General features: G+C 41.6%; 2 protein-coding genes and 1 long non-coding RNA gene across 5 annotated transcripts in view; 1 reads left to right on the forward strand and 2 right to left on the reverse strand.

Moving 5' to 3' along the window:
- ATP12A (ATPase H+/K+ transporting non-gastric alpha2 subunit) overlaps positions 1-24071 on the forward strand; it is a 25187-nt gene continuing 1116 nt past the window's right edge. Inside the window, exons 1-22 of the mRNA XM_083713946.1 lie at positions 1-257; positions 3986-4126; positions 6238-6297; positions 7066-7269; positions 8045-8158; positions 8986-9120; positions 10002-10119; positions 10988-11256; positions 12184-12382; positions 12503-12612; positions 13458-13592; positions 14469-14661; positions 15527-15702; positions 16253-16389; positions 17743-17893; positions 19057-19225; positions 19924-20078; positions 20371-20494; positions 20905-21050; positions 21865-21998; positions 22880-22981; positions 23854-23945. Coding sequence (XP_083570072.1) covers positions 249-257; positions 3986-4126; positions 6238-6297; positions 7066-7269; positions 8045-8158; positions 8986-9120; positions 10002-10119; positions 10988-11256; positions 12184-12382; positions 12503-12612; positions 13458-13592; positions 14469-14661; positions 15527-15702; positions 16253-16389; positions 17743-17893; positions 19057-19225; positions 19924-20078; positions 20371-20494; positions 20905-21050; positions 21865-21998; positions 22880-22981; positions 23854-23945 — 3073 coding nt within the window. The 5' untranslated portion in view covers positions 1-248. The remainder of the gene's footprint in view (positions 258-3985; positions 4127-6237; positions 6298-7065; positions 7270-8044; positions 8159-8985; positions 9121-10001; positions 10120-10987; positions 11257-12183; positions 12383-12502; positions 12613-13457; positions 13593-14468; positions 14662-15526; positions 15703-16252; positions 16390-17742; positions 17894-19056; positions 19226-19923; positions 20079-20370; positions 20495-20904; positions 21051-21864; positions 21999-22879; positions 22982-23853; positions 23946-24071) is intronic.
- LOC310832430 lies at positions 12799-18204 on the reverse strand. Its single transcript, XR_014558295.1, has 2 exons — positions 16830-18204; positions 12799-16459 (listed from the first exon to the last, which is right to left on the reverse strand). It is a non-coding gene; the product is annotated as an uncharacterized lncRNA (long non-coding RNA).
- Positions 21910-24071, reverse strand: part of LOC310832388 (uncharacterized protein CXorf65 homolog) — a 15360-nt gene continuing 13198 nt past the window's right edge. For all 3 annotated transcript variants that reach the window (XR_014558250.1, XR_014558251.1, XR_014558252.1), the window contains one exon: positions 21910-22102. The gene's annotated coding sequence lies outside the window, so the exon portion shown is untranslated. The remainder of the gene's footprint in view (positions 22103-24071) is intronic.

The following is a 24071-nucleotide window of genomic DNA, read 5'->3' on the forward strand; positions in this document are numbered from 1 at the left end:
GCAGTCTCTTCCCACAGGGCTCTGGAAGTTGAGCCTGTCCTGTCTAGAGGATGCTTAAGTGTGGACAAGAAGCCAGCTAACATTAACTCTCCTGGAGGCTGCAAGCCCTGTGAGCTTGTGTTCCAGCATTGCTTCCTCTCACAGCTCATTGGCTCTTGACTTTTTCACCCAAGAGCCTTCACTTGGTACATTTATTTGGCTGAGAGACATCCATTGCTCCACTAGGTCAAAGAAAGAGGAAGTCTACCATGGGGAAGGTGAGTAAATAAGGGAGAAAGACAGCAGATATTCCATAGCTGGTTTCTCTTCATTTCTGGGAGCAGTTGGCTTCTAATAATTGAAATATACCTGTCCTCTTCTTTCCCAATACTTTGGGAAATTTTTAAGAAGAGAAGACAATTTCTTGATTAAGGTCAGGGATGTATCCACTCACTCGTTGAAATTAATAGGCTCATTAACTTCAGTGAGTCTATTTTGAGGAGAACTAGCATTGGAGGCAACCCTTAGGCTGCAATCCTAAACCCACTTACCTCGGAATTCAATAGGACTTACTTCTGAGAAGACTTGAGTCTTGCAGCCTTAGTTCTGTGGCAAACGGAAAAGTTATTTCATATGGAGATGTAAGAGATTAAATTCTTCTGCATCTTTGTGTAGAACTTTAACCTTTATAATTGGATGGGAGGAGAGGAACAGGTTTGTGTGTGTTTGTAATTTACTACACATACACAGGATTCTTCATGAATTTCTATCACAGATTGCTGATCAGGCTGATACCAGTTTAGCACCAGAAACCCTACAAAATCTGGTGTTCTCAAGCTGTTCACCTGCTTGCCCAGTATTTTGTATTCTGACTGGCAAGTGGCTCTCCAGGACAGATGCATTTCACATCACCTGACTCTCTTAACTGGAGGGGTTAAGGATTGGCCATGGGATCTGGAAAGCACATGTTCAGATGTTGAGCTTTGGTCCTTTTCCTGAGCTCACTAGGACTTATTTCTGAGTAAATCTATATGATTCTGCTGCATGTCGCATTCCAAAACCAAGAGTGCTTAAACTGATTTGTTTTCCCCAGCAACAATCAAACTATCAGAAATGTGAATGAGGTGTCAAGTTGAAAGAATCCTCATGAATTATTCCAGAGATTAAAATACCACATAGGGTTTAAAGGGCCATTCAGCTGAGTTGATCAATTGCAAAAAGAGAGAGAGCCCACCTTAATACAGTGGTACCTCGGGTTAATAACTTAATTTGTTCCGGAGGTCCATTCTTAACCTGAAACTGTTCTTAACCTGAAGCACCACTTTAGCTAATGGGGCCTCCTGCTGCTGCCGCACCACTGCTGTGCAATTTCTGTTCTCATCCTGAAGCAAAGTTTTTAACCTGAGGTAATATTTCTGGGTTAGTGGAGTCTGTAACCTGAAACGTCTGTAACCTGAAGTGTATGTAACCCGAGGTACCATTGTAGTGGGAAATATCCCACAGTGCACAAGGTTGTTGATATCTATCCCAGGTTTCCTCGATCTCGGCCCTCCAGATGTTTTTTGAGACTACAATTCCCATCATCCCTGACCACTGGTCCTGCTAGCTAGGGATCATGGGAGTTGTAGGCCAAAAACATTTGGAGGGCCAAGTTTGAGGAAGCCTGATCTATCTTCTGCTAACTAAATATCAAAATGGCACCCACAGTATACCAGGAGCTGTAGAACACAGAACTGGTGCTATCCAAGATCAGCAAGTCTGCAAACATTATTCTGCAGGCAATATGGAAAGAGTCAGAAAGCAACAGAAATAGATGAGAGTCAAGTGGCTGGGAAGGAGCAGCACCAGAAAATTACTTTCAAATAATGGAAATAGGATGGCAGTTAAGGATAAACAGATACCGATGTTTTTGCTGGTTTCTGGAATGCCAAGAAAACCCAAACAGAATAATTATACTTGCAAAAATCAAATTACTTGCGTAATTCTTGCTGTCATTTTAGTTCCAATTTGGTAGTTCCAATTCCTGAGTATTAGAGCCTTTTCATACCTCAGTTTAATGTGGATTGTGTCTGCTTAAATTTCCCTTCACCCATGCGGCGTTCTCCTCCAACTACTTCTACCCCACGCTTCCTCCTCCCTAGATCTGGAGATTCCCCATGCAAATTTTGTAGCTCTCGTATTCTGTTTTCAAAGCATAGAGAATCTCTGGAATTAAGAGGAGGAAAAAGTATGGGCCACCAGTAGTTGGAGAAGAATGCCACTTCGATGAGGGGGAATTGAAGGAGGGGCTGACAAAGCACAATATGCCAAGGTATGAGTGGGCCCTAAGTTTATAAAGCAATCAGGACAAGTCTAGCTGATAGACTAGACTTGGGAAAACAAAAACCAATTTGATTTATATTTTAATATTGTTACTAAAAGTATGTTAACCAACTTATCTGAAGACATTGAAGTGCACACATGTTCTGAGCTCAGCTCTGTGCCAATAAGCAAGCTATGACCTGATCCTCAATCACCAGGTATGACTATGCTTTACAAACTCAGTAATGTAATCCTCAAAGAATCTGCTAAGGAATGGGGTCAGCCAATAAGCTGGCTATTCTACCGAAGAGCGTGCAGTTTATGGGTCAATTATGATCTGGAAAGCTATGTATATAAAAGTTGATGAGCTGAGATGAAAACAGGAAGCCAGTCTTTGGAGCAGGGCAAGCTATTGGAAAAGAGGTAACAGAGAACAATGGCATATCTGTACATCCAGATTAATTGGAATGGGTGGGGCAATGTCCATTGCAGAATAGAATGGGTGGGGCAACTACCAATAGCTTGTGTAGATTGACAAGAAGGGTTGGGTCAATGGCTCAGTCAGGAGTTATCTGGAAGAGGTAATACTAAGAAGTAGCCAAGATTTGTGATTTGAAATAAGAATGTTGTGGGCAACGCACACACATTGCAGCCTATTCTATTGGCTACCAATAGATGCCTCTTTCGAGACTGATTTCAGACAAAGGGAAGCTTGTGGGTGCCAGGGAAGGCATCTGTAGGTGAAGGGGCACCACATTGGTGACCCCTCCCCAAACTATCATATTTAATAATGTCTACATTGTTGGCCATAGACATTTTCTACTTTAAAACTAAACAAAGCATCTCCTCTGGAATCTGACTCTGAATTTCTCACTGAGATAGGGGTCAGCATTATGATAATTTTAAAATCTCATGTTGCTCATTATTTATGGCTAAACATATCCAAATGATTAAGCATTGCTTATTGACTTTGTGGAATAAGTTCAGTTCTAATATAGATGACTTCTTCTTCAATTCGGACCATTTCTTATTTCAGGCTCTGCAGAATATTTGTAAGGTTGTGTGCATGTTTATTTGAGAGGGAGGAAGACATGCGACAGTGATGATTAGCTTACTGGGAACTAATGAGAATATCTGTTAGAAAACAACAATCTGAAAAGTTGTTGTTTTTTTTAAAAGAGATTATTAAAAACATGTTGTCCTAAACACTCTCTGGATATTAAGGAGCCAAATTACCTGGTCTTTTCTTCAGAGAGGCACCAATGCCATAGAAATGTACCACAATTCCATTTTTATTTCTGAGCATATGCATGGCTTGCCACAGCTTTTATTTCCTAACCTTTGTTCTTACTTTTTCTCCCCCCACCAGCTTACTGATGTGTGCATTGATAAAACATAGCACCAAAGATCATATTGATGCACCCAATGGGGCTCATTTGAGTGCATGCACTATGTTTCATCACATGTTCACTTGTGCATATCAGTTAGGCAGATAATAAAAAGGCTGGCAGTGAAAAGTTTCAGCTTAACTGCACATTCCAGAATTAATTTTATAAATGCTCCATGTTAAATCAGAAGGGAGGTTGAAACACTGGAGTAGAATTGTATCACTTCCCCTGCTTCCTGTCTGTTGGGTATTTCTGCTGCCCCCTTATGACAAACCCATAATACTAATCCAACCCATCTCTGCTCATTTACATTTCAGAAAAAGCTTGACATCTACTCTATTGAGATCAGTGGAGAAAAGGATTTGGAAAAAGCAGATAAAGGAGATGAAAAGTACAAAGATTTGAAAGGGAATAAGAAAAAGAAGAACACCGAGGACCTGAAGAAAGAGTTGGACTTGGTAAGTGACTTCAGGCTGCTCCATACTTCCTTGTTAAGCTGTCCTGGGACAGAGCAGATAGGCTGAAACCAAAGTCCTAATCAATAGTTTTCTTGGGGAAATTGGGACAGATTGTAGTGCAGATCTTTCAGTCTTGAATGGGAAAACGTTTAATTACCTTTATAAAATACATGCTCCAAAGGCCAACAAAGGCACACTGTTTTGTATTGCTCTACCAGCAGTGTTCCCGTAGTGCATTTAATCTTTCAACACTGATTTTATGAACACTGACTAATTGCATTTCAATTAGGTAGGCAAATGTGGGTCATTGCCCTTCTTTTATTAAGCTTGCCACCTCCAGCCAGCTGGAGGATCCTGGAGTTTTAGGGATCCACTCCCTTGCTCTGAAGCTATGTTGAAAAGGAGAAGAACAGTGGCCCAGTGAAAAAGGAATCAGTATGACAAGGAATGGGCCACTCAGCTAGAACAGCCAAAAGCCCTTCCTGCCCAGACAACATGCATGTTAGATCTGCATATCAGAAAAGGGTGCAGTGGCCCTCTCACTACAATATCATGGAGTTATCTAAATGCCAATAGATGTAAGAAGTCAGTCAGTCAGTCAGTCAGTCAGTCAAGGAACTGTCTTGTTTGTCTCTGAAAAGCTGTGCAATCCCTCCTCTTCCTTCTGCTATGGAGAAATTATCAGTGGAATCTCTGCTTTTCTTCTTCCTTCATGCCAAGTCCCGTCTTGTTAAGCTACACCCAAGATTTAATCAGAAGGCCAATACCATTTGCTTAAAAAGTGAAGCAAGTTGGAAGAGATGTCAGTTCTTGGTTTCAGCTCTCCTGACTTTTCATACTAATGCTTTGAACCTCTTATTTATCAGAAGAGGGCGAATGCCATGTCAAATTGAGTAACAACATACGTGATTCTTACCCTGACCTTTAGCTCCTGGTGCACCAGTGCCAAAGTTCTTCCATTACAAGTACATACCTGTGTGAAACATTTTCATTGTGCTTGTGTCAGTCCATGTGATGCTGTAAGTTTCACTGCAGTGGGGGGCGGGATGTGGGTATGATGATGTACCTCTAGTGCAGCATCTGCTGTGATTTGTAAGCATTGGTTTTCCCCCAGTCGTGCTAAATGCCATTTGGGGAAGGGCCATAGCTCAGTGGTGGAGCATGTGCTTTGCATGCAAAAGACCCTAAGCCCAATTCCCAGCATCTCCAGGTAGGGCTAGGAATGTCCCCTTGCTTGAAACCCAGGAGAACCCCTGCTAGTCAGTGCAGACAGTACTGAACTAGATGAACCAGTGATCTGACTCGGTGTAAGGCAGCTTTCTAATTTCATCTCTGCATATCTTAAGGATTAGTCATGTGATCTGAATGATGGGCTGAAGCACTGAGCAATGACTTGCCCCACAGTTAAGTCATAGCTAGCTTTATTAAGAAGTCTTCCTTAATCCCTGTGACACATTATGTTGTACAAAAACAATGGAGGAGCCTACAAAAAACAACAACAGCTGTGGCTCTCGTTCAGTGCTTTCCAAGAAAAGATTGTACAATCAGCTGTTTGAGATGCTTAGATAAAAAGATATCCTTTCGGATTTGCTAATCCAATGGTTTTCCTTACATTCCACAACTAACTGGATGGCGTTAAATCTTAAAGATACAAATGGGGCCATTGTCCTCAAATGCAATGCCTCTTTAAGCCAACAGCTCCACATAGGTTTACAAGTATGTATTAAAAAATCAATCAATCACAGATTAACTATGGATCTTCTTCTCTTGATGAATCTGAACAGGCAGAGTGACAAGTTATCAGCCAGCTCATATTGAGCAAGCAGTATGGCTAGCTTCCACTGAATTTTTCCGAAAGCAAAACTCAAGATGAACTCAAAGGTTGCTGCATGGGCAAAAATCACAGCAGAAGTTCATATTAAGCTGAAGAGTTTTAATAAGACTAGAAAAAAATATTTGCTGGGTTTCAAAAAGCTTTAGCTGCACCCAGTGTCTGAATGTTCCAATGTGCAAATAAAGTGTTGACTGTGGCATACAATTTCTGAAAGCCCCGTGCTGTTCTTTAAAAAAGCAAAGCTTGTTAATCTCTCTTTTTTTTTTTGCTGCTTTAGGATGATCACAAACTCAGCATTGAAGAACTAGAAGATAAATATGGCACAAGCATCACTAAAGTAAGTGAATATGGGCAAGAGGCAGTCATCAACAACAGGCCCACATATAAGTAGGCAGCAAGCATTATAATTCACTTAATTCAAGGATGGTGCCGGAAACAGTATTTGTGCTATTTCTGGGAAGAGTATTGGTGTTTTTGCACCAATAGTATTTACGCAGTTGCATGCTTCATGGGGTATATTGCAACCATCAGCTGTAATTATCTGGTCTTAGTCTTCAGGATGAAACAAGGCATAAATTTAAGTAGATTTTTAACATTTAGACTGTTGGGTACATCAACCATTTTGTCAAGTTGTGGGTTTTTTTTATAAATTATGGGATTTAAAATTTACTTTTGAACTTTTACTTTTTGAAAATTTACTTTTGAACTCTTTCAGGATTTCTAATTTAAACTCAGAACTCTAATTTAAACTCAGAATGACCTAATAATGCCACCCCTTTTCAGTTCTGCTGGCACTCATTCAAATGCCCATTTAGTACCTTTGTGTGTGTGTGTATTAATGAAGGCACAAAGAGTCTGTGTTTTGTCAGAATTTGTACACAGATGCTTTTTATTTTCTGAAAAAATGTTGCATTTTATACACACTTTTAATGCAAAACACACATTTCTTTGCTCCCTTTCCTGCATTGCAAAACCTTGGGGAAGTGTGTAATGTGTTTCCAACGACAAGCAGGTTTGGGAGTGTCAGATCTGCTGCAAAATGTTGGCAGAGCAGAAGATCCTCTTCCATCCCTAATCCCAACTATGCGCTTTGTCTCTCCTACAGGGTCTTCCAAGCTCAAGAGCTGCAGAGGTTCTGGCCCGAGATGGCCCCAATGCACTTACTCCTCCTAAATCTACTCCTGAAATCATCAAGTTTCTCAAGCAGATGGTAGGAGGGTTTTCCATCCTCTTGTGGATTGGAGCTATACTGTGCTGGATTGCCTTCGGGATTCAGTATCTTCATCATGATGCCGGGGCATTTAACAATGTAAGTATTATTGCAGGTTTATTGTGCTTTATGTAATTCTCATGGGTGTCACCTGTGGTTCTCTTTACCCCCAAGTCAAGGAGCATGGTACCCAAGGCCACTCAAGGAATTTGGGCACCTGAGGCGGAAATCCTACAAGTGCCAGACTTGGACCTGGGAGACCCTGGTTCAAATGCTGATTCAACCATGAAGCTCATTGGTTGACCTTGGACCAATTGCTTCCTTTCAGTCTAATCTGTCCCACAGGGTTGCTGTGGGGATTAAATGAGAAAAAGATAGCCATGTATATGCCATCTTGGGGGAAAATGCAAAAAACCGAACAAACCATAATAAGTTAACAACCTACCGCCCCTCCATGACACTTAAGTCTCATTCCACCCCATGGAAAACCATTGCAAAAATTAAGAAAAACCACACTTTCACATTCCTGATTAAATAACTGTCTGAAATTCTTATATAAGCTTTGGCAATTGTATGGACAATTTCTAACCCAATGTATCTTGGTCAGAATTGAATGACCTGGTGCAGACCGTGAAGACCACCTGTTGTCATTCAGCTATATGTTTCCTCCGTATGTTTGTGCAATAAGTCTTGCCTATAAATCTCTGAGGCATTTCGCTGATAATATGCTAGGTATTGCTCTTCTCCTTGCTGTTTCAACAAGTTCATTCACACAGCTTCTTGAGTGCAGTTACAAAATTATTTTGCACCAAGTGGGAAATGGTAAAAGTGTTGTTGTTTTTAAGCTAACTTGAATCATCTTTTCACCATTCAGCTCTACCTGGGAGTGGTCCTTGCGCTGGTGGTTGTCCTTACTGGGATGTTTGCTTATTATCAAGAAGCTAAAAGCACGAACATCATGGCCAGCTTTGGTAAAATGATCCCACAGGTGAGTCTTAGGTAGTGCTCAGAATATCAGTGTATTTAAAAACCAGGTAGTCATTGTAAAGAGTATTTGCCACCATATTAAAGAACATACCAATGTGCAGACAAAATGGTAGAATTAGGGTGGTCACATTGCTTAAAGAGAGGAAATGCATGACCCCAACAAGGGGGACAAAAGAGAACACAGGTTTCCATAAAATGCATATAGATGAAAAATTAGAAAGTATTACCATAATTTTAATGGGAAAACAATATCAGCATAGCAGCAAAAACTTTGACTAGGTCCTCTGCGCGCCTGCTCAGCCTGCTGCTGTTCAGCTGCTAAATGTCAAAGGGCATCTTCAAGCTCCACTCTTCCTTCCTGGAGTTTTAATATTCAAACCTGACTTAGATCAGACAGCCCATCAAATAGGGAATGTCTTCTGGATAGTCTTCCATGCAGAAGACTTCAATGTAAAGTAGGACATATAGGTTGGAAGCCGGCATCACACTCTTCCTCTTCTGTTGTCAGCACAAATATTTCAGGCTGCCTAATGGAAGGATCTCCCCTCTCCTTCTCTTGTGGACTGCTCTGGACGTTCTCCAGACCACCCCCCCAGCTGTTTTTTTTAGGGAGGCAAAGTGGGGAGAGAAGGCCCATTGCATTTGGAGGAGTCTATGTGCTTGCTCCTGCTAGCACAATTGCTTAATTGAATCCTGCTCATAGTTACCATATGCAGATCTCCAAGTAGCTCAGACCACTGAATATATTCCAGCAATTGCATGTGTACAATAATCAGTCTAAGAGTTCCACCCGACTTTATCTGTTTCATTTTGTTTTTTTCGTACCAGCGAGCCCTTGTCCTCAGAGATGCAGAGAAAAAAGACATTTCGGCAGAAGAACTGGTAGTGGGCGACATTGTGGAAATCAAAGGTGGAGACAGGATACCAGCTGACATCCGGATCATCACCAGTCAGGGCTGTAAGGTAGGAACAAAACAAAACCCAGTTTTGAGCCAAAGAAAAGCGAAAGAGAAAACCCAGCCTCTTTCAACAGACCAGGGACATGAAGAGGCATGTTCAAAGAAAGGATAACTCAACAGCTAAGTGAAAAAGAGTCTAAAATTAGACACTCCTTTGAATTTGTATGAGAAATTGTCCTCCCACAAAGAGCTTGATGATTAAAATTATGGCAATGATCACTTCTCGTTGTATGGGTTGTTTACGCAACCTTGCAGCGATTGTAATAACAGCATCATCATTTACTTAAAGTTTGGTTTTCTTTACGTGTCAGTCAGTCAATCCCAGGCAGAACAAATTAAAGGGGGCAGCAGGAAAAGCTGCTGCATAATGAGTAATGTATTATATGCTTGCTATTATCCCCATTTTGCAGTGAATACACCTTAATCTAACAATTTTAGGTGAATAGGATGTGTGGCAAACACATCTGAGAATTCTTACCAGGTCAATAAACCTAAAATCAGTCTGTTCTTTATGGATGCAAATTGTCTATGAATTAATAATTTGCATATTCATCCTCATGAGAAAAAGGTATCATGGATGAGATCCTGCATGAGTCCCAGAACAAAGGGATAGGGATGAGAAATACGTGGTCCTCCTGATGTTGCTGGACTCTGACTCCCATCAGCCAGTATGGGAGTTGTGGTTCAGCATCTGGAGGGTCACAGCTCCCTCACCTGTAAGTCTTTAAGTGACTTGTTGCAGATAAGCTCTATTGGTGATTCAGTCATCATAAGTGTCCCTGTTGCCTTTGCAGTGATGATAGCCATGGGTACTACCACTATTATTATTACTACTACAATAATAATAATAATGTGATAATGTGAATGTTTGTGACTGATCCACAGGTGGATAATTCTTCCCTCACTGGAGAGTCAGAGCCACAATCTCGCTCCTGTGAATACACTCATGAAAACCCACTGGAGACCAAAAACATTGCTTTCTATTCCACAACCTGCTTAGAAGGTATGTATTTAAGTGGCTCCCCCAGTGGTGCCATTCCATCCAAATTCCACATATTTTGTGCCTATCTAAAAGCTGCTTCAGCAGGAGTTAACATCAATATTTTCTCATTCCTCCTGATATTCCACCATTTAGTCCTCATCACCTTCTGAAACTAAGCCTATGTGTATAATGCAAAGCATGGGCATACCCTGTTAAGACTGTTTTCTTGACTTTCCTTTCTTGCCTCCCCATTTGTTGAATTTTAGATTGTAAGATCTCTGGGGAAGGGACCAAGTTCAGGTTGACATCCTGGAACGAACTGTGTACATTGATGGTGCCCTATTAATACTAACAACAACATGCTAACATTATCCTCCAACTATGCAGTTATGTGGAGCTGGTGTACAACATAAAAACATTGTCTTGGGTCCTATCATTGGCTTATCCATTCAAACCTGCAATTCAACCCCCACAACCATATCCTACACCAATCATCTCCTGGTCTCCTAAAAGAAATTCCCTGCAGAGGGAATGGTGAGGTGGGAAAGCCCTGCTCCAATAATGTAAACTGTTCATGGAAAGAAAATTTGGATCCAAGTCAATGATTTTATTTTAAAATAAGACACACACATGCCCACATTGTCTTCTTTAGTCAGAAATCCGAGCAGCATTTGACATCCCCAAAGAAAAAAAAGCTATATTTTTGATTGAACTAAGACATCAAGGAGAGTAGAAGAGGGGATTATCAAAAAGAGTCAGGAGTATTAATTGGAAAGTTTGGGGGGCTACAATTAAATTTTGGGGTTTTTTGTTTTTTTAATGGCATTGGTGTTCAAATGAATAAAAATTATTTTGTTTGTTGATAATCAATATTTTACTTTCTCCTTAGGAACTGCTACTGGCATGGTCATCAACACAGGTGACAACACCATCATTGGACGCATTGCTTCGCTGGCTTCTGGTGTTGGGAATGAGAAGACGCCTATTGCTATCGAGATAGAGCACTTTGTCCATATTGTGGCTGCTGTCGCTATATCCATAGGGGTGGTTTTCTTCATCATTTCCGTCTCCATGAAGTACACTGTCATGAAGGCCATCATCTTCCTCATTGGCATTATTGTGGCCAATGTGCCCGAGGGGCTGCTAGCCACAGTCACTGTAAGTACTGGCTCACAACAGCCACCAGTATCTTTGTACTCATGCATAACAATTCACGACAGTACATGTTACTGAAAATGGGGTGCATAGGACCTCTACATCTCCAACACATTATTAAAAATTGGTGCATAATTATTAATGGGCAAGGCTAGCACTATCTATTGGAACAATAGATAGGGCTCCTGAATAAAAACACCTCCATCGTCTAAACCCACAACTTCTTCTGAGTCTCTTTGGTTATATATTCATCACCTTTCAATGTTTTCGGCTAATTTGTTGCATTTCTTTGTTTTGTCTCTATTTTAATATCCATTCAAAATACTTGTGAATGCCTTTTTTTCTGGATCTGCTACTGATGAATCTTACTAGGATGCTGGATTAGATGGGCCGTTGGCCTGATCCAGCAGGTTCTACTTATGCTCCTTTGTGTTGTATTATGTACTTTTGTGTTGTATTTTTCTGATGGATACTGTACATGTGAGGAAATCATCTAGCAGTGTTATTCATGTAAGAGTGGGCCCCTTGGACATACTATTGTTACATGATAAGAGTGTAAGAAAAGCTCTGTTGAATGAGGACCATCTGGCCTAGTATTCTGTTCTTATAGTGGCCAACCAGGTGCCTATGGCAAGCCCATAAGCAGGGCATGATTACATTAGACCCTCTTGCTTGTTGACATAAAAGCAGATCAACACTTGCTAAATAAAATGTCAGGTTCTGATCCTCTCATCCATGTTGAGTACTTCTGCAGATGCCAGCATTGCCAAACTGATATGTGCATGGGTGTGTTCAAGAATAAAATGTGTACAGGTGGGATTAGCAGGAAGAGAAGCCTACCATCATCCTTTGTATGGAGCTGTATGAAATGCTTCTCTGCTTTTATTTATTTCAGCTATTAAAGTGCTGTGCTTTCTCCCAAATTTTTAGGTAGCTTTGTCCTTAACTGCGAAGAGAATGGCCAAGAAGAATTGTCTGGTAAAGAACCTGGAAGCTGTTGAGACACTGGGCTCTACCTCCGTCATCTGCTCTGACAAGACTGGGACACTTACGCAGAACAGGATGACAGTTGCTCACCTTTGGTTTGACAATGAGATCTTCTCCGCTGACACCAGTGAAAATCAAACAAGTAAATAATCAGTCAAGAGGCTTTGGAATGGGAGGAGTAACAACATGATTGCTTCCTATTTTAGAATGTGGGGCAACTGTCTGCTGAAACGTTATATAAGTTTTACCACTTTCTTTCCAGCCCAGACTTTTGACCAAACATCTGGCACATGGACGGCGTTGTCAAGGATTGTAGCCCTTTGCAATCGGGCAGAATTCAGACCAGGACAGGACAGTGAACCTATCATGAAGGTATTTACTACTTTAATGAGAGCTGCTTTCTTAAGAGGATTGTCTGATGGGTTTCCAGGGTTTTCATCTGGAAACAGATGTTTTATTGTAAGTTGCATATAGCATCTGCCCTGTTCTGTTTCCTTCTAAAGTGACAGAAATAGGTATGGTGACACCACTATTGGGAGAAAATAGGCTAGCACAAGAACTTTCAGGCATTTAATTTACAAGCAATAAACAGGCCTTTGGTCCAAGCAAACATACCACATTGCGCTCTCATTCTTTATGTGTGATTTCAATAATGTAAACAGCTGGATCTAAAGCATTTTCTCTATTTGAAAATCAGTTCATACTCCAGTCAAAGGTGCAAGATGAGAATTCGCATACAATGCATTTGTTGAGATAAATAATCTACAGGTAGAGCATGAGGACTCAACAATCAAGTTATTTTATTTTACTGACAACAATCAGTTTTAAACCAAGAAAATAAATACTTAGTGTCATATTGCTCAAGAAGATCCATAAAAAAGATTAGAAATTTCTCTACTATAACAACAATATTAGGAGACAATTTAGAATACATTACAGCTATAGATCTCTCACGGATTACAGCCACTAACTCACTCTCTTCTGAGATTCTCAAGAATCTCAGCTTTTATTTGCATGCATGAGTCCCTGAGGAGAAGGATGATTATTGCCCAATTATTGTTCTTATGTAAATATGATAGTACTTTGCTATAATGCTACAGGATGCAATCAGAGGAGCAAGCTATATAACACAAAGTGACCTAAACAATGTCCATTGGTTAGTTGAATGACACTGAGCAACACTTTTGCTGAACTGAATTTTCAAAAATGTCCCCCAGAGAATCGTGGTTGGAGACGCCTCAGAAACAGCTTTGCTAAAGTTCTCCGAAGTTGTTATGGGCAATATAATGGACATCCGGAAAAGAAATAGGAAAGTGACTGAGATTCCCTTTAATTCTACTAACAAGTTCCAGGTAAGTTGTATGTCTGAGAAGAGACTGATCTCTTAAGAGCTGTTAAGAGAAAATGTTGTGCCCCATGAGCTATCAAGATAAAACCTGAAAACTGGAAGGACCAGTCTGATGAATTTGTCTCTGTGGTGGAAAAAAACATTGCTGAAATACTCAAGTAGAAGTGTGTTATTAATTTCACATAATTCAGTGTATGTTCAAAAATAAGATGTAAACTCCAGTGGCAATCCCAGAGGCTAATCAGCACAAAATATCTTGTTCTGAAGTGGTTTTTTTGTGATTGCTATTCTACACAGCAGAAATAACAACTGCCTTGAACATATGCAACATTGTGAAGATGGGCCATATTTAAACAACTGTAGTTTAAAGCTTGGTAGAATATTTACCATAGGAAGGCTGTCATAGACTGGGGCTAAATTCATATGAGAGTTTATTTCATTTACCCGATGTTTCCTTAACTGTTAATTTCTGCATTATGTTTAGGCTTCCGCAACATAAAGGCATTTCAAGAAATATAGCAGAATATAGCTCAAGTTGAGCACTCATTGCCATGTTAAATGCTTCCAGAAAAAAAATAGATTTGGAAATAACATGGGGTTGAGCACGAAACCAGTGCTATATTCCACTGTTTTTCTGGGAGTGGCTTTTATTTTGTGTGAAAGCTCAAATATACAGCAGAGATTACCAGTAAGGGAAATGTCAGGGAAACAGAATAAATTGCCATGTGAACACAGTCTAGAATTATATCTGATGTCCACCTTCGGTTATCAGATCAGTACAATCCCCCCCATGTCATTCTTCCTCTGGGAGCATTAAGTTCAAAAGGCAGGATTAGACCCAGGCACTTGTTTCAACGTTTGAATTTGCATTGCGTTCAAGCTTTCCATTCACGAGACTGAGGACCCCAATGATAAACGCTTCCTGCTGGTGATGAAAGGGGCACCTGAAAGGATTCTGGAGAAGTGCAGCACCATCATGATTAATGGAAAAGAGGAGCCCCTGGATGCAGAGAGAAAAGAGGCGTTCCAGACGGCTTACATGGCACTGGGAGGAATGGGGGAGAGAGTCCTAGGTGAGCCAAACACTTGCAAAACAACATGTGCAGAGAGCAATGCAGCAGGCAAAGCGTTAAGCGCAACAATCCAGGGGGTTGGGGGGTTGGAACTACAGTGATACTAGAGGAGCAACCCCAACTCTTTGGCCATTCTGCTTGGTGGCATTTAGTCATGAGAATGTGCTAAATGAGCATGGGAAGTGATACATAAACTGTGATTGGCTTGGTGCATTTTCTTGAGTTTGATAAAGGGGTCAGCAAACTTTCAGCAGGGGGCCGGTCCACTGTCCCTCCGACCTTGTGGGGGGCCGGACTATATTTTGAAAAATATATATGAATGAATTCCTATGCCCCACAAATAACCCAGAGATGCATTTTAAATAAAAGGACACATTCCACTTATGTAAAAACATGCTGATTCCCAGACCATCCATGGGCTGGATTTAGAAGGCGATTGGGCCGGATCCAGCCCCCCGGCCTTAGTTTGCCTACCCATGGGGCAGGGACTAGACCTGCTATTTGTCCTCCTAGTGATTGCTTCCTGAAGTGAAAGCTTAGAACCTATACATCTTCCTACTATAAATTCTAATTAATGGTTTTTCATATGCATTCCTTGCATGCATTGCTGTGTTAGCTACTATCCATGACACAGTAAATAAGATAGCTAGTTAGGAAACACAATGGCTTTAACTTGCTTTCTCATCAGTAACTCCCATTGTTTTGACAGCTGGCAATCTATTTAAAGAGACAGGATAATGATCATTTGATGGTCAATTAGACCTAATAAAATCCTTTAGTTATCATAGGATGGTTTGTCCTTTCTCCCCTCTCGCTTCCTCTGCTGAATTATTTTGTTGTTGCTGTTTATTATTTTCAACTCTAGGCTTCTGTCACTTGTACCTGCCAGAGGAGGAATTTCCAGACACCTATCCATTTGACACTGACTCCATGAACTTCCCCACTTCCAATCTTTGCTTTGTGGGGCTCTTGTCAATGATTGACCCCCCTCGATCCACTGTGCCAGACGCTGTCATCAAATGTCGGAGTGCAGGGATCAAGGTAGGCTTTGCAAAAACCAGCACCATTGGAAATGCTGGATTGCCAAAATGTCTGTGGCACTCCCCCCCCCCCCCAATGCAGTGCTATTTTTCTAGAAATAGACTCAGGTGCTGGAACTTGCCATGAACGCCTCCCTTGTTCTCTTATAATGGTAATGGCACCCACCTGAGAGGTGCCAGAACTGAGTTCTGGTGAGTTTGTGCTAAAAAAGGCCCCACCCAAATGTATAGTAAGTTAAAAAGAAATGAAGGATGTATGCAATGTCAATGCACATTAGCAGATATATGCATACATTTCTGAAAGAGAATATCCATGCAAAATCTTTATGTACAAGCAGTGGGTATATTTCATTCAGATGTTTCTATCTCTTCATTGCTGGTCATAGAATTGCATGTTGGAAGGGACTCTAAGGGCCATCTAGTCCAACCCTCTGCAATGCACACAGTTTTTTGGAGTGGTTAAAGAACCATGGCAGATGCTACAAGCCGTATCTTTAATCCGGCTCCTTCTGACAATGAATCCTGCTTATTTGGCCTTTTCCCCCCCACAGGTGATCATGGTCACTGGTGATCATCCAATCACAGCCAAAGCCATTGCCAAAAGCGTAGGCATCATTTCAGCCACCAGCGAGACGGTGGAAGACATTGCCCAGCGCCTCAAAATTCCCGTGGAGCAGGTGAACAGAAGGTAAGGATGGCATAGACCCCCTCTGTGTTCATACGTCCCACTATGTTCCTATGGCCATGGTGGTCGCCAACTTAGAATCATAGAATCATAGAGTTGGAAGAGACCACAAGGGCCATCGAGTCCAACCCCCTGCCAAGCAGGAAACACCATCAGAGCACTCCTGACATATGGTTGTCAAGCCTCTGCTTAAAGACCTCCAAAGAAGGAGACTCCGCCACACTCCTTGGCAGCAAATTCCACTGTCGAACAGCTCTTACTGTCAGGAAGTTCTTCCTAATGTTTAGGTGGAATCTTCTTTTTTGTAGTTTGGAACCATTGCTTCGTGTCCACTTCTCTGGAGCAGCAGAAAACAACCTTTCTCCCTCCTCTATGTGACATCCTTTATATATTTGAACATGGCTATCATATCACCCCTTAACCTCCTCTTCTCCAGGCTAAACATGAATGGCTTTAAAAGAGAATTGGAAAGGCTATTGATGGCTGCTAGTCACAATGGCCATGCCCTGCCTCCACAGCTGGAGCCAATAATGCTTCTGAATACCAGTTGCTGGAAACCACAGAAGGGGAGAGGTGCTCTTGTGTTCATGTCCTGCTTGAGAGTTTCCCACAGGCATCTGGTTCACCTCTGTGAGAAAAGGATGATGAACAGGATAGGTCATGTTCTTGATCCAGCAGGCTTTTCCCATGTTCTCATGCTACTCTGTTTTTAATGCACAGTCGATGGTATAACTCAGAACAGGGGTGGGGAGCCTCAGACCTAAGGGTCAAACACAGCCATTCAAGCCTCTCTATGTGGTCCTTAGGACCAGACCCACACACCACACCCTTCATAGCCACACACACCCTCTCCCTGGACCATCTCACCTGCCCCACTTTGCACCTCCATTGAGTGTCTTTGCCTGTCTGGGATGTGTTTGGTAATGCCTCATGCTTGGATGGAGGGCAGAGAAGGGTGTGTGAATATGTAGAAGTTAGCCTACCATACAAATGTAAACTTGACATTTGCTGCTCCACTCACTTTTGTCTCTGGCCCCACCCACCACTAGCAAGTGGCCCCTGAGATGTTGCCTAGAAGGGAAAGTGGCCCTCAGGCTGAAAAAGGTTCCCCATCCCAGACTTTGAACAATCTGTCCACTTGTCCCATTTGAATACTCCCAGACCAGTCAGTGGCCACCTACTGTGCCTCATTTTTCAGGAGTGATGTTTCCTTCCTATGCTGTGTTCTAACTTGAATAAATGAGCTTTTTGCTGTTCCCTAACACACCAGTTTAGATTTAGTAAGATATGTACGCATGCCATTTTTTAACTCGGGGCTGAAGCAACTTTAATTGAGATTGCCTCTGGTTTTTGCAGCGATGCCAGAGCTGCTGTAGTTAATGGCATGGAGCTGAAAGACATGACTTCAGAACAGCTGGACGACATCCTGCGCAACCACTCAGAGATAGTCTTTGCCCGAACTTCACCCCAGCAGAAACTAATTATCGTGGAGGGCTGCCAAAGGCAGGTGAGTGACTCTGGCAAGAACAGAAGATGTACTTTTGGTACCAAAAGGTTGCATCCGCATGATCTTCCCCTGGAACACTTCTCAGTGGAAAACATATATAACAACAAAAAATTAGAAAATACAGCTCCCTAGTTTCAATCCTGCATGGAAACAAACAAAGTCCTATATTTAAAAGGCACAAATATTTTTTTCTCTATTTTGCCGTTCATTAACACCCACATCCAAAGTAATATTTAGCTTTCTAAAGGATGAACAGTAGAAAAAAGGAAGTGTGCTGTATGCATGCTCTATATTTAGTTACCAGAGCCTATAAGCTCTTAGGCACAGTATTATTTATAACGAGTCTCAATGCACTAAGTCCCCCGAGAACAAGATCCCCAGCATTTGCCTTAATCAGGTTTTCCGGGTTTTCTCTCTGCTTAATTCAGCTCACGATACTCTAAATTCCCTCACACTTAGACGCTCTGACCTTTCCTAATAAGGACGCTTGGTTGCATAAATCTCACCGAGCAGATATGGATTTGGCCAATCAGCATATTTAGCTTTCTGCATAAATCCAATCTATGCTAGCAAGAAGCAAAACGCCACAGTAACAGATTGGCATTAAAAGAGCTGAAGGGAAGGGGATCCCTTGATACTGCAAATTTTGTAGTATCTGAATTCTTGGTTATCTGAAATTCCCAATGCTGCAAATCATGTCGACTGCATAATGTAAGCAAGCAAATAAGCCTTGATTATCTGCATATATTGGTTGTGCTCTGGATGTCTGGACAGTTGAAATTTTGCCCTGTACAAATATCCACAACCAAATTGCAACAAGAAATGGCACTATTTCTCACAAAAGACAGAATAGGAATTGACGTCTGGCTTCATTCCTGGAAGCAACACAGGCAGGAATAAGAGAACTTTACAAGGCAAGGTCAGAGGGACGCTTGTGCAACTAGTATTTATATTTTTGCTCAGTCGCTGGAATGGCTGTGCCTTCTGAGCTGCCCACCCAGATCCTTCCATCAAGTTGTTTTTGAAAGAGCAACATTATTGTTCAGAGTAACTGTACACAGACCTCGACACTGTATTTAGGAAGTTCTACATAGCAGAAGTCAAGCAAGGGCAGGGCTGTGGGCACAGTTTCTATAACCTCCTGTGGTTCCTATGTTCTCAAGGATGCAGTGGTTGCCGTGACTGGAGATGGTGTCAACGATTCCCCAGCTCTGAAGAAAGCTGACATAGGAATTGCTATGGGCATTGCTGGCTCTGATGCAGCGAAGAATGCAGCTGACATGGTTTTGCTGGATGACAATTTTGCTTCTATCGTTACTGGAGTGGAGGAAGGTAAGATGAGGCCTGTGGCTCTGATAAACAGCCTTAAAAGTCAAGCATCATATGTTCGGGGAGAGGTGAATCACATGAATGCACAGGTGATCAGCAGAATTTGGATGCTCTTGGGGACAGTTTCTGCAAATCTGGAGAGGATTATGCATACAATCATAAACAAAGGCAGCCTCACACCAGTCTTTACACAACACATGAGACTTGTTCTCCGTTCTCCTCTGGTTCCCATAACCTCTCAGCCTATCCCAGCTCATGCTGCAATGTTCAATCCCAGAAATGTTCAGAACGCTGGAAAGCTGTTGCAAGATTGGACCAGCGTTCCCATAGACCTGTCAGCTCTTCACCACTATCAATATGTGGAACTGGTGTCTCAAGGTGTCCACAGCTGAAGTCCACCTAATCTTCACTATTGTTGTGGCTCTTTCAAATGGAAATCCTATTTTACCAATGTCAATGATAATTTAACCTTAAAGCCTGCTCATTTGCTGTAACTGATGCCAGGGAAAAGGAAATGGCAGCCCTACGAAAGGCTTTTGTAGCAGAGCACTCCAGCACTATGTTCTTGATAATCCATATTTTATAGTAGGAGCAGATAAATTAAGAAGCTCTGCATATCTCCTTTCCTTTAGCATATTTTGCAGCACTGCATGCCACATTTACCAAAACATGACAGACTTATTCCCCTTTCACTCCTACAGGTCGCTTGATCTTTGACAATCTGAAGAAAACCATCGCCTACACCTTGACCAAGAACATTGCAGAGCTCTGCCCTTTCCTGATTTACATCATGGCCAGCATCCCACTACCCATTGGCACCATCACCATCCTTTTTATTGACCTCGGCACAGACATTGTGAGTCCTTAACATCTGGAGAACAAACATTTACAGGGTTCAGTTTGTACTGCAGCTTCATTTGCATTTTGCAAAACATGAGGGTTGCCTTTCCTGCTCTCTTTGCTTTGGGGAAGGAAACTGAAGGCTTACCAGAAGCATTCCTTAATCCTAACCAAAGTGTTCCTTATTTGATTGTTAGATTCTCCTGGCAGCATGAATTGCTTTTTTGTGCAATATTCAGTAATCAAAAAACATGAATTCTAGAATCTTACAGGATACTGACTGGGACTTTCCCCTCTCTCTCCTACAGATCCCATCTGTCTCACTGGCATATGAAAAAGCAGAAAGTGATATCATGAAAAGGAAGCCACGACACAAGAAAAGAGATAGGCTGGTCAATCAGGAGCTTGTCACATACTCCTACTTGCAGATTGGTACGATGGGCATATTTGCAAAAGTGGTAAATGGGGAGTGGTTTTGAATCGGTTTATGGCTGATCTCTGATATGATCTTGGAGCAAATCCATAATTTTGTTTTTTATATATATAATAATTTTTATTAAATTTTTAAACAATAAACAACGTACATAAAAACATATTCTTTTTCAATAACCACATTTCATTCTCACCTTTGGACTTCCTCACAACTCTTGTTCCTGCACTCTGAACACAAAATTTTTTCTAGCAAATTATTTACTTATTTCAAATCCATAATTTTGTTAACCGAGAGGCAAAAGTCTCCAGGAGAGCTATTGTGATATACATTCAGCCATTCGTTTTTGTCAACTTTTTTATCTCCTAGAAACTCCACTCCCCCCCCCTCAAACCATCTTCTTTTCTTCTAGGACTGGTGCAGACCATCGGGGCCTTTCTGACGTACTTCACAGTTTATGCTCAGCAGGGCTGGCTACCTCACACAATGCTCCACATCCGAACCAGCTGGGAAGATCCATTTATAAATGACTTGGAAGACAGCTATGGACAGGAATGGGTAAGGCACCTTCGCTGAAGACACCGGTTAGAACTTAGCAGGACTGACACCAAGGGTCACCATAGTTGGGCATGCACCAAGAACTCACACTACCCAACAGGGAGTCCCCTGACAAGAACCCCCTTGTCGTCTTGCTCCATTGATGAGATAGATTCTCTAAGGGAATGAGGCCATGGGGGTTGTTTTGTGCAAGGGCCCTCAAGAACATGGAGCTGATACCAAATGCTCTTTATCTAATTTAATTTAAACCATTTATATACCACAAAACTACAAAAAATTCTTAAGTGGTGCAGAAAAACCAAAATAAAATGGTGAAAGTCAGTTAAAATTCCAAAACCAGGTTTCAGTTAAAATGTCTGCTGGAACAACAAAATGTATTCAGTAGGCACTGGAAGTTCAGCAGAGCTCTTTGACTTCAACTGGAAGGGAGTTCTGTAAAATTAGGCCCACAGTTCTGAACACATGACTTTGTTGCAATAGGGCAAATGGAGCCACCTCCTAATTTATATACATAAATAGCCTTAGTGTTGCATGCTATTTTCTTTCTTTCTTTTTTTAAAAAACCACCTTTATAATGTTTGTTAAAACTGCTTTAAAGCAGATTTAGCAGACCTGCAGAATTTTTTACTCTCATCCTGGTTTTGCTGTCTGCCTGAACTGCAAAGAAAAAAAAAAGGGAAGGCTGTCAAGCCTTTTTCTATCAAGCATGGCTTGAGGGATGTGTTTAGCTTTCTGGCTTACAAATTATCTATCACTTACTTAACACAGATGTCTCTCCCCACCCCCCCACCCCAAATTTATTGTTCTTCTGCAGACATTCGACCAACGGCAAATTTTGGAGTACCATGGCTACACGGCCTTCTTTGTCAGTATCACTATTGAGCAAGTGGCAGATCTGATCATCAGGAAGACGCGAAGGAACTCCATTTTCCAGCAAGGGCTTTTCAGGTAAAACTGGAGTCTCAGATAATAGGATGACTTTGGAACAAATCTCCACCTCTTTCCTTCACTACTGACCACTGTACTCTTCTTGCGGTAGCCATTCTGTAGAGCTACAGATAAAAAGAACCAGTGGTCAGATTATCCTTTTGGAAATAAGGAAGTTGGAATTTAGGATAGATAAGTAAATGAGAGAATAAGATGCATCTACATATGTCCCCTTCTGTTTGTTTGTGACCAACAACCTCTAATGGTTTCGCTACATCAATTTTTTAAAAGTCTTAATTGATTTATTTAGACACGCATGCTCTCATTTTGTTTGACACTGAGAAAACGTAACAGCAGAATTAGGGTCGGGGGAAGGTTTTATTTTTCTTCTTCCAAGAACATGTTCGCTACACAAATTGCTACAAAGCCAATAAGAACTGAAGGCAACTCATGATGAAACCCATTATGGGTACACAATACCTGTTCAGTGACCTCACAGTGATAAAGTCAGAAGAGACAAACGTTTGAGCTGAACCTAATAAGGCGAACAATTTGGCTTCCTAAACTGAAGAAGTTGGAGAGAAAATGATTTTGGTTGTTGCTAAAGTGTAAATATCACAATGGAAAAATAGATCCAGTAGCAAGGTTGTAAACCTGTGTGATCAGAGAAGATAAACCAGGCAACTCAATTTCACACATCAAAGGCCTGGGTTATTCCTTTGCACACCCATTTCTAGGACACACACTCCACATCTGACATTGCACCTATGCATTAAGATAGTCTGTACTATTATAGACATAGGTGAGGACAAAAAGTTAAAATCTATTGTCATGAATAATCACAGTTCATGTTCATAGCATCTAAAACATTTAATCACTGAATGTATTTTTTCCCTTCATAGGAACAAAGTAATCTGGGTTGGCATATTCTCCCAAATAGGAATCGCTGCAATTCTCTGCTACGGTCTTGGAAGTGTTTATGCCTTAAACTTTGCACCCCTCCGGTGAGTTCATTTTCGATCCAGCAAGGGGTGTGTGTGTGTGTGTGTGTGTGTGTGTGTGTGTGAGAGAGAGAGAGAGAGAGAGAGAGAGAGAGAGAGAGAGAGAGAGAGATATCTTGGGGCTGTATTATTAGGACAAGAACACCAACCTTACTGTGTTCTTGTTCTAATAATATATTTGCTCTGTCCACTGCCCAGCTAGGCTCTCACTGGCAGGGTGGCAGTGAGAGCAGAGGAACACTGTTGCACTCCTCTTTTGCAAGCCCCTAAAAACACACACCTATTTGGGGAAGGAAAGAAATGGGTACTAGCTCCTGAAGTGAATTAACTGCTCCTTGGACTTGAGGCAAATTAAGGAGCCTGGAAGGCTTAACTGCCCCAGCATGCCCTGGTTTGGCCCTAATCATGAGTTCTGACATCATCAATAAGCGTGAGGGTTATGGAAGTTGACATGGTGGTGGGAAGGAAGGACCCAACCCTGGATGTCTCCCTCTGAGGCCAGAGCTCTCACTCTAAACTCTGAAAGAGATCTGTGATAGCCCTTGTGAACTGATGTCTCCTATAGCCCGTTATGCCCTTCCAGAGACCATATGATGGAAGCCTAAGTCAGTTGAATAAAGTCCTAAATAAATGTTGAGTCACTCCCTAGTCTTGGGCTCCTTGAAAGACTTGGTTTTTGGTCATGGTGAGAGTTTTAATCCTATGACCATGGCACCATAAGGACTGACCACAATGCCAGGGACATCATGACCGCAAAAAGGGTGCAAAATCCTAGAGCCATGCCACAATGTCAATTGCTGTGGCAGAGATGTTTCAATAAATGAACTGACTGTATTTTAAAAGCAATATCTGATGCCTAATACTTTGCTTTCTAGGTTTCAGTATTGGTTTGTTGCTGTTCCTTTTGCCATCTTGATCTGGGTCTACGACGAATTCCGCAAGCTGTTCATCAGACGGTATCCCGGAAGTAAGTAACATAGCGTTTTAGAATTTCTACACTCGTTTACTGCAGGTAGCATTGCATTTGTCAAAATAAAAATAACAAAAAATCTATGAAAGGCACCAGAGGTCCCCTCTGGTCAGGAATTCCACT

The sequence above is a fragment of the Podarcis gaigeae genome (genome assembly GCF_964106915.1).
Source record: "Podarcis gaigeae genome assembly, chromosome: 15".
In the NCBI taxonomy this organism is placed as follows: Eukaryota; Metazoa; Chordata; class Lepidosauria; order Squamata; family Lacertidae; genus Podarcis; species Podarcis gaigeae.